Here is a 10,854-nt window from a genome sequence, read left to right on the forward strand (position 1 = left end):
AGTGGAGAAGGAAGCCCCGTGCTGGGTCTGGCAACTGCATGTCCATCCTGAAGGGGTTCACCAAAACTCCTCCAAGACTTCATGTTCATGGTGGGGCAGTGATGATTGTGTTCACTGCTTGAGCCCCTTTTCTTTTGTTGTCACAGTGGGAGCTGGGCCACTTTAAGGATAATCTTGTTTTGCAAGGGAATGTGGAAAGCTGAAAACAATTTCAAAGTGCCCGCTCACCTCAGCATTCTGTCCCTACTTCCATGAAAAGCCGTGGTTTGTGTGGTGCCCCCCATCCTGGCACCAGCATTGTGTGCTACCTGGCTATGCAGCAAGCATCTCCCATGGGTGCCCTGGAAACAGGCTCAGCCTGGGAGGATGCAGGCTGGGGAGCTTCAGCTGGGACCAGAAATGTCTTTGCATGTTTTAAGGCACTTTACTGATCTCAGGGTGTCAGAAAGATTTTCTGTACTTTGTGTCCAGCTCATGGCTTTTCTAAGAGGGATAATGCAAATTTCCACTGGCAGACAAAGGTGTTTTCTGGCATGCTGTTCCCTGCTGGGAGCTTGCACATAGACATGTGTGAGGTACCTCAGCAGAGCTTTTGGGCTATGGTCCCTGCCCTGACATGGGACAGCTTCCAGGGGTGGGACAGCTTTCCTGCAGGAACTAGGATGTTTTTGGTGCTGAGTTTATTCCACGGCTTATGTCAGTTAGAGCTGAAGCAGTTTCTATGTTCCTAAGAAGGCTACAAACCCAGCTGAAGTGCACTGAACAGCTCAAGAGGCAACATGTAATAACAGATTTTCTGTGTTTTAAATTACATTCTTGTGACCTTGACCTGTTTTGGAGAAAGTGTGGCTTAAGCACCCCTGATAAATGGCAGAAATGCTGCCTTTTTTAATCCCATGTAACTCTCCAGCCTGGCTCAGGTGCCTGCACAAATATTGCATCTCTTCCACAGAGCTATTGCTTCTGTGGCCATGGGATAACCTCAGCATCTTCAGCCCAAGAAACAATGACTTGCTGTGACTCCAGATGGAAAAAGACGTAAGAGAAACATGCTTAGTGTCTGTGGAAACTTTCAATAATCACCAAATTGGGCTGCATGTTGTGCAAAGCAACTAATCTGTAAGGATGTCTTTCTTGGCCAATAAAGCTGAGCAGGAGATTGGACTAGGAACCTCAAGAGGTCCCGTCCAACTTGATTTTTCTTACGATCCCATGTGTGCTTTCTGGCCCTGCTACACCAGCAGCCTGGGCCATGGCAGGTGATGGGTATGGATGATTAGGGCTATTTATGACTAGGAGATGACTTGGCCTTTATGCCTGGTGTAAAGATTTGGGAAGGGGAAGCTGAGGTTCACCCAGTGGTGGTAGAGCAGCAGGGTCTGTAGCATGCCCTGGCTTCTCTACATCTTGCTGCAGAGTTACATACCCAGTCACACGCAGTTCAAGGATAGATAAAGTAGTCCACTTATGGAAGGGACATGTTGTCTTGTCCTTACAACTAAAGCAGCTCCTGCTGGACACTGCCAGGGTCACATTACTGGATGAAGTTCAGCTTTCTTAGGGTATGGGGCACTTATGTTCCCAGGTCTTCACAGAACTTTGGAAATTGTTGTCTACCCATCCAGCATATGGAGCATTATCCCTGCTTCTCCCTGGGTCTCTCAGCCAGGGGTTTGCCAACAGCTGGGAGCTGTGGCAGCCTGATGGGCTGCTGCTTGCTCTCTGCTGATTGCTGTTCTGGTGGCCACCATGCCAGGATCCCTTCCTATTTGAATTGCCTGGTTGAAGTCACCTGATTCGTGAACAGACTGAGTAGCCCAGTTTCGTACCTGCACTCTGTGTGTGAGTGTGTGTAGGGGATGCTGCAACCACTGCACAATACCTGAGAACATCTCAGATTAAGTAGGCGTAAAAAATGGCTCACTAAACCCCAGAAAGATCATTCACCTGATTTTGATATTTATTTTTGTCACAGCCTTTGCAGCGTTACTCAGCAGCAGTCCCACAGAAACCCTCCCCTGTATGCATGCTATACATTGCTGGGCAAACAGGGCATGTATGGGTCATGCTATCTTTGTCCTAGACTATTTATACTGTGTGACATTGTGCAGAGCCTTTCCCTGGCCTTTGATGGACTTGCCTGAGCTCCTCAGCTCTGACAACTGTTGAGTGCTGTGATTCTTGAGGAGTGTGGCTCATGGCAGGCTGTGTTGTTTGAAGGTTTGCAGGTCTCACAGCTCCACTTTGGTGAGAACAGTGAAAAATTTACCTTTATGGTCTCCTCTCAAGAGGAGACATTTGGTTGTAGCTGGAACCAACCTGAGTGGGAACACTTAGGACTGAGAAGCAATGGGCAACAGGCTGGTTTGGGGCAAACCTGCTTTATTTTGTCTATGTTGCTGATGTGTCTGCATCTTCATGTGTGAACCAGCCAATTTCTCCAGAAGGGAGGGCACTTCTTGTCAAAGGCTGACCCAATCAGCCTTGGCTCCTGATGCACATGAGCCAAGGCTCATGAGCCTGTGGGGCAAGCCAGTGCTGAGCTGTGCAAGGCTCAGTGACCCTGCGTTGCTAGTGTCTGGTCAGCTCATGGCCACTGCCTCTGAGGTTGAGGAAGGCTGAAACTGATGCGATGCCAAATCCTTCTGTCTCGGACAGGGTGCTTAGGCCAGGACACTGCACCTCTGAGGCCAGTGCTATCACACTGACAGTGACTTATGTGCTGCTCTTCCCGGCTGGCAGGGTCCATGTTTGCAGTCTGCCTCTGGCCAATGGCTGGGAATCCGGAACAGTGTAGGTGGCCCTGGGTGACTTTGTGTGTTGTCACTCTCTGCTCAGACCAGAGGTATTCCTCCTTCCAGCCGTATTATTCTGCCTGTGCATTCTCCCTCACTGTCTTTCTTCCAGCCTGATCTCATTTTGGTTTTGAAATACAGAAGGTGACCCCATTTTCCATCTTCATTGCTATTTATCTGGTGGCAGATTTGATAGAGATTTTTGAAGAATAAACCTCATTTTTCTGCAAGCAGGATACTGTTGGGTGTTTTGTCCTGAGTAATGCACTTCGGGATTGTCTCTTGGTGACTCACACCAGCAGCTGCTGCTTTTTTTCCAAAACAAAGTAGAGCCTTCCAGAGCTCCCAAGCTGCCATGTAACCACACGTGAACATGCCTTGCGAAATGATCGTGGCTACTAATACTTTCCAGTATCTTGGTTTTTATGCTTTTTGTTTTAAAGAAGGACTTGATGGGAGGCAGTTTCCAACCTGTGAGCCACCAGATGCGCACTGTGTCTTTGACTGCCTGGCTCCCTGTAGGGCTTATCCAGCTCTTTTACGAACTTGATCTCTGTCTAAGTAACTCACATGGATATAGCTCTGTCATCTCCCAGCCTGATTTCCTCCCAGATGACTTTGCAGTTGATGTACTAGGAGGAAATTAGGTGATCAGCCCCATCATCGTCTGTTGATATACAATACAGCAATAGATACAATACGAGATGCATTTAGACCAGAGCTGGGAAATGCAGTGAGGTAAGGGCAGGAATGGCGGGTGATGCCTTTGTTACTGTGACTTAGAGAAGTCCACGTTGGAGCAATTTTGCTCTCCTTATCTGCCATTAAGGCAGTAACTTTGTCTCATGGCATTAACACATTTCCAACTCCAGTGGCTATTTTAAGGTCTCAAAAGGAGCCTGGGTGTCGACAGAGGATTGACCCCGCGCAGCATGCTGGACGTGCTGTCACTGCCACAGGCAGGGAGCTGTGGTCAGCGGGCGTGCGGGCCGTGCTGCTGAGTGCACCCAGCACTAATCCCTCGCTGCCCCTTAATCCTGCTGAGCCCTGAGCGGCGGAGGGTGGGGGGGTCTCTGCAGACCAGTGCCACTGGTTGTCACACCACCCTGCCAAGGCTCCAAGCAGCCTTCGCTTTTGTTCCATGCTCTGCTTTCTGAGCCTTGGTCATGCAGAGAAATCTGCACATTCTGCTCTGTCATTCTTGGCTCAAATGTCAGTGCTGGAGCTCGGGAGAGGTCTGGTGCCAAGCACGGCACAGGTCCGAGGCTGCATTTTTCTGTCATTCTCCTAATGCCTTTCTGTGATGGGGGAAAACAGTCTGTTGTGCCATGCACTGTTAACCATCTCCTATACACTCTCTTTCAGGTGGTCTAAGCACAGCAGTGGGTTATCCGCTGGACACAGTGAAGGTACTTGTTGGAGCTTTATTTCTTGACTACAGAGTGAAAATAAAGAGGCCCTTTGGCTTTCCCTCTCCTTGAAAAAACTATTCCCATGACAATGCTTTCATTTTTTGTTTTGTCAACATATTTCACTTTATTTGGTTGTGTTGTTTTTCTCTCGTTTGGTGATGCTAGTTTATGGCTAGTTGTCTGGTTGCTGCTATTGCATTTGTTGATTGTATTTTTTATAAATCCGATATCTGCATTTTAAAGTTGTCCCTGTATTTCTAGGTGAGAATTCAGACTGAGAGGCATTACAGTGGGATTTGGCACTGCATTCAGGAAACATACAGGACAGAAAAAGTAAGTACCTCCCATCAGAATTTCTGATAGCAGTTATGGATGCCTTGTTTGAGATAAATAGACCTGCCTCTGCCAATTCATGGAGGATGGGCAGCAGTTACATACAATTATTTTTTGGGAGAAGGATCAGGATGGAATTTAGCTTTGCCAATGAGCTCTAAGATGGGAGTAAGTTTTGGCTCAGCTATGTGTGGCCAGTGTTTTCCAGCAGATGCTTTTCCATGCCATTCCCTCTTATAAGTGTTCTTTTTCCTCCATTTCCAACTAGGTTTGGGGATTTTACAAAGGTATGTCTGCATCAGTCCTCTCGGTATCGGTGATCTCTTCTGTTTCCTTTGGCATGTACAAAAACTTCCTTTGTGGCATCTGCAAGCTGCGATATGGGGATGCAGATGTGAAGCCGTCCAAGCTGGATGTTTCTGTTGCCGGTGGTGCTGCTGGTGCTGCCCGGGTAGGTAAACAGCAAAGCACAAGAAGAGATGTTGATGCAGACACAGGAAGCTGCAAAAGCAGCAAATGTTTCTGTCCAGGAGGCTTTGTTTTTGCAGGAGGGTCATGCTCTGCCCCCTTGCTGGTTGACTCTGTGGTGTCTCTGAGTCCTGTTGTGCAGCTCATGCTGGATTTGGTTTAGAGTGCCAAAACACTTAAGAACATGCTGTTAAGAATGACATGGACCTTGGCAGCAAACACAGACGAAGGAAGAAAAAACAACCTGGGCAGCAGACTTTCCAAGTGTCTCTGACGGTGTGTTTGTACGTCCAACTTAACTCAGTGTGTTAAATCACAAGCCTGGCACGGTGTTGCTGTAGAAATGGGTGGCACACAGCTCTGCCTTGTCAGGACTCAGAATTCAGTGGGGCATTACTGAGAAGTGGTGCTGCCTAGCAGATGTGTTTGATGCCAGGACAGGTAGGTGAGGCTGAATCCAGGAGCACTTTCCCATAAACAGATGGATTTCTGTGAGTGTCTGCAGATGCTGTGAATGCGGCAGAGCTCACCCCAGTGCCCCGTGGCCTGCTGGGCAGAAATGCATGCCCAGTCACAGGCAATCCTCTTACAGAGCAGTCCAGATGGTCGGGTTTCTAGGTGTTTCCTAGCAGCCAACGACTCTACTTAACACAGGCTCATTTTTTTAGTCTTTACGGCCTTGGTTCCAAATATAGGTAGATACAAGAGCCCTGATGTATGCTACGCTATAGCTGAGGACATCCCCTTTTCATGCCCATCTGGTTTAACAAGTTATTACAGATATACGATGCCCTCTGTTGATTTCTACCTCTCAGCACAGTGCAGCTCAGACATGTATGTCCTGCTGTTGCTGGGTGGGATTTAGCACAGACAGAGGGAAGGAAGCTGCAACTCGCTGGCTTCAGGGATTACTATTGCCTGAAAAGGTGGGAGACAAGGAGTTTGCAGGAGAGGATCAAACCACTGTTTAAATGTGAAGGGTTAAAATATCATCCTCTGATGTTACAGGTTCTGTTTATGGCCCCCAGTGAAGTGGCTAAAGTTCGCATGCAGACTCAGAGGAACCCACACCCTTCCTTCGCATCTCCCCAGCCTGTTTCCAAGCCAAAGTATCGAGGATCACTGCACTGTCTGAAGGTGATTGCCAAGCAGGAAGGTTTTGGGGGTCTGTACAAGGGCTGCTCTGCATTACTCTGCAGGGATTGCTTTTCTTCTGCAATATATTTCCTCACCTATTCGGCTCTGTGTGACTGGCTCACACCAGCTGGGAAAAACAAACCAGGTAGGTATCAGAAAGCACCTGGCATTTCCTGCAAAAGTGGCTTTTTTAATATCACACTAAGAGGGAAATCAGGCTCTCAGCAAACATCAGCCAGTACCTACAAAATCTCACCCAGATGTGGTCTGTTTGCTTCTTGGTGCTCAGGGCCACTTTGATTGCACAACCTTGCCCCTTAGCAGCTACTCCTCTCCCTATGGGAGGGGTGTTTATGGCATGTTCTGGTGCCTGGTATGTGGGTATGAAATCCTCTTAATGCAGAAATAGGATATATAACTAGAAATGAAACATGATCAAATCTCATGGAGCACAGGTCAGGATCAGTCCAGAGCTTGAAAATAAAGCGCAGGTGAGAATACAAAGAGGCTTAAGTTTCCTGGTTGTGATTTGGCTCTGAAAAAAACCTAACACCTTTGAGAAAACATCATTATGACAATTCTCCCTAAGAACTGCAAGAATCAGTAGATCCAGTTGAAGAGAGTGTGATCGGCTCTCAGGCTGCATCACATCCAATTGGTGCAGTGTTAGAAGTATCATGTAGGCAAAAACGAGCTGTGCAAACTACAGCAATAATGCTGTGAAATCAAAAGGCCACATGGTTTGTGTGAGATCACTGGAACTGCAAGAGCTGGACAAAATAACTGCTGAGAAACATGAAAGTTAGTTAACAACATGAGCTGACAGATCAGAGATGCTTGTAGCCATACGAGTGCAAGGCTGGGAGTTAACTGCTCCTCCTTTCTCTCACCTCCAGATTTCCTCGTTGTGCTGCTTTCTGGTGGTTTTGCTGGAGTCCTGGCCTGGGCATTTGCTACTCCCCTGGATGTCATCAAATCACGGATGCAAACAGATGAATCGGACCAGCACAAGTACAAAGGCCTTGTCCACTGTGTTAGGGAAAGTGTGAGAAAGGAGGGTGCAAAAGTGCTCTTCAAAGGACTGGGTTTAAACTGCATTCGTGCCTTTCCTGTGAACATGGTGGTGTTTGTAACATATGAAGCTGTACTGAGATGTACAGATTATTATACAAACAAAAAATAGCCTGTTCAGAGGTGTGTTTTATTTAGTTTGGTTTTTTGTAACACAACATCCACAGACAACTGATGAATGGTGTCTCCTTTGATGGGCAGCACAAGAAGAATGGACATTTCAGCACGAAGCTGGATGACTGACAGCTTTGTCCTATTCTTATAGGATTACAAACTCATCAGGGAGCCTTGGATTTATAGACAACCTCCGTTTTAACTTGTTAAAGTATTTAGACTGTATCCACTGCTTAGGCCCTTGAAACATTTGCAAATATTGATGTTCTAAAAAGCTGCTAGTCTGATTAGAGATTTTGGTAAAGGATTGATTTTGTTTTCTACTGGCGCAGAAATTGATCTTCACAACCAAGGCAAGAGCTGGGGGGAGTTTGTGTGAGATTTACCACCCTCCAGTGTGTGCTTTTTAGAAGTAATGCCTGTATCGCATATACTGAGTAACTTGCAATATTGTGCTTTGGGCTGCAACTTTTCCTTCCCAGCTGTAGTTTTCCCAAAGTACTCTACAATTGTATCCCTTCGGTGGCAGCTGAAATATGAATCTCCTTGCTTTTTCCTGTCATCACTTAATGAGTGGCAGACACATCCTGTTTACATAATCATACTAATGGCATCATCACTGAAAGTGAAGCCAGGCACGGGTTCCCGTAAGCCATGTGATTTGGGAGTGTTGGTTGATGAGAAGCTTGACATGAGCCGGCTTCAGTGTGCGCTCACAGCCCAGAAAGCCAACTGTATCCTGGGCTGTATCAAAAGAAGCATGACCAGCAGGTCAAAGGAGGTGATCCTGCCCCTCTACTCTGCTCTTGTGAGACCCCACTTGGAGTATTGTGTACAGTTCTGGTGTCCTCAACATAAAAAGGACATGGAGCTGTTGGAGCAAGTCCAGAGGAGGGCCACAAGGATGATAAGAGGACTGGAGCACCTCCCATATGAAGACAGGCTGAGGAAGTTGGGGCTGTTCAGTCTGGAGAAGAGAAGGCTGCGTGGAGACCTCATAGCAGCCTTCCAATATCTGAAGGGGGCCTACAAGGATGCTGGGGGTGGACTCTTCATTAGGGACTGTAGTGGTAGGACAAGGGGTAATGGCTTCAAACTTAAACGGGGGAAGTTTAGGTTAGATCTAAGGAAGTTCTTTACTGTGAGGGTGGTGAGGCACTGGAATGGGTTGACCAAGGAAGTTGTGAATGCTCCATTCATGGCAGTGTTCAAGGCCAGGTTGGATGGAGTCTTGGGTGACATGGTTTAGTTTGAGGTGTCCCCGGCCACCGCAGGGGGGGTGGGAACTAGATGATCTTAAGGTCCTTTCCAACCCAAACCATTCTATGATTCTTTGATTCTATGATTTCTGCTTATGGAACCCTGAGACCTACAGCATCAGTCCCCTCTGGAGGCTGACCGTACCTCAGCTCTTCAGAGCTTGGCCCAGCTTTGGAGACCATCTGTTCTGATACTGGAACAGGGTAGGAATAGATGCAGAACCTTGTTGCTTCTCAAAGGAAGGCTGCCATAAAATCTCTGCTCTAGCAAGTTAGAGGAAAGTAGCAAAGTTGTAGAGTATAATTAAGATTTACAACTTTTTAAAGGTGCATACTCTTCTCCCTTTTCACTATGCTGTCAGGAACAGCCAAGTGGTTTTTTTGTCACAGGTATGTTTTGAAAGAATTTCTGACTTTTTTAACAGCTCTTTTTCACAAAGGTATAAAGTTTCATCAACGCATCAGTTGAAGAAAACAACACCCAGACTATTGCTTCAGATGATAAAACCCCTAAACCCAGAAATACTTGAATTTGCTCATCCTGCCTGTGGATGCAGCATGAATTTTCTGTATCTGTTTTAATCCATGGATGATGCCATCTGGAGCAGACTGGATCCAGCCCCTTTCAGGTTCTGCTGAACGTGCATTTTTTGGAGGGAAAGATGAAGATCTATTTCTAAAGGAGTTCTTACATCAGGGTTGATGCCCTTCTGGTCGATGGCCACTTTTACCAGTTAACATGGCTTTGTCTACAGTGACAGTACATTTGCAGCAGGCAGGACTTGTCAGCTACCCTGGATGTATAAAAAAGGTTCTTGTACTAGAACAAGTTTAAAAATCTCAGGTGCTACTAGCAAAGAATAAAGGTGACCTCTTCCACTCCAGACAGACCAGTAAAAACCTCCAGAACTGTCCTTCTGTCCTTCTAAGCCTTCAACTGGCTTTTTAAACAAGCTCACAGCCATATTATCCAACAGTCATCAAAATTCTTCTCTCGACTCTACTCAGATCTTGCAGCTGCTCCAAGAGCAGGGTTGAAACACCAGGCAGGGTCTCCTATCCTCATCTCTTTCTACAAGGGATGCATTTAACTGAGTGCTGTCCCAGCTCTGCCTGGTTGTTTTCTGGAATCAAACTCCTTTATGCTGTATTATTCTCAGCCAACCTTGTTTTCAGGCATTACATCCTTCAAACAGAGACAGTTAAAAAATGCTTGCATGTTAGACTAAACAACCATTTAATGTTAGGCAGTGTTGATACCATCCATGGTCAGCCCAAGGTTTGAAAATAAAGTAGCTCAGCTTTCCTTACAGGCTCATTCATTCAGCTGACTAAAAACATCTCCTCCTGTGGGTGTAATGAAATACAGCTGGTTTCAAGAAAGAGGAATTACAGATGAATTGTAAAAATGAGTGGGAATGACTGCAGAAGCCAGAACTTTAAGTCTCAGGGTATTCAGCACCACGTAAAAAGTAGGTTCTCACATGGCCTGAACAAATGCTACATGCGAGGTGAATTCTATCTCCAAGCAGTGTATTTCAGGAAGGTAACTGCTTTGCAATCCATCCTGTTAACAGCTCTTTACTGGAAAAAATACATATATACACAGTGTATGGGTGACAACCTGTCTTAGAGCAAGAACTCAGCTAATTCACACTGATACAAACTACCAACAGATACAGGAATTGACTGTAAAAGTACTGTAAACACAGGCACATAAACATGAACCAAGTTTTGTTTAATGGCATGGCACACTGTTACATACTATGTACTTCACCACCACTCCTCCCTGCCCCAAGCTGGGTGTTGGCTTCTGGTTTTCAGAACTCAATTACTTTCTTTTCTGATTTCTTTGTTTTACCCTGACCTTCAGCTACTCTGACAATCACAGAAAAATGTATTCTGACAAACTAGCTAGCTGAAGGCCAGCTAACAGAATGAAGACACCACATTTGTTGTGCTGAAGTTAGGCTTACTCTGCTGTAGGGGACTGCAGCTTGTTGTATAGATGGTTTCTTTCAGTAACAAAGTTGGCTGCCTCAACACCAAGAAAATTTTCTTTACAAGGCACATTCTGCCTCATGTTTTCACGATGCTGATAGTTCCTGTTTTCTCTGATAATGTTTTTGGATATCCAAGTAGGTTTCAGCGAGTCTCTTGGTGACTGTGAAGGAGTCATGTGAAGCTACTTGGAATCTGTGCTTTTCAGACAACAGCAATTGTGGAGGGTCATGTTTCCATTTAAGTACTAGTCTTTACACCAAA

General features: G+C 46.1%; 1 protein-coding gene across 1 annotated transcript in view; it reads left to right on the forward strand.

The window, feature by feature from the left end:
- Window positions 1-7,328, forward strand: part of SLC25A47 (solute carrier family 25, member 47) — an 8,499-nt gene extending 1,171 nt beyond the window's left edge. The window contains exons 2-6 of the mRNA XM_010013158.1: window positions 4,161-4,204; window positions 4,469-4,540; window positions 4,809-4,991; window positions 6,017-6,290; window positions 7,042-7,328. Of these exons, the coding sequence (XP_010011460.1) occupies window positions 4,161-4,204; window positions 4,469-4,540; window positions 4,809-4,991; window positions 6,017-6,290; window positions 7,042-7,328 (860 nt within the window). The remainder of the gene's footprint in view (window positions 1-4,160; window positions 4,205-4,468; window positions 4,541-4,808; window positions 4,992-6,016; window positions 6,291-7,041) is intronic.
- The last annotated feature ends 3,526 nt before the right edge of the window (window positions 7,329-10,854 follow it).

The sequence above is a fragment of the Nestor notabilis genome, unplaced genomic scaffold, assembly GCF_000696875.1.
Source record: "Nestor notabilis isolate BGI_N333 unplaced genomic scaffold, ASM69687v1 scaffold30894, whole genome shotgun sequence".
NCBI lineage: Eukaryota > Metazoa > Chordata > Aves > Psittaciformes > Psittacidae > Nestor > Nestor notabilis.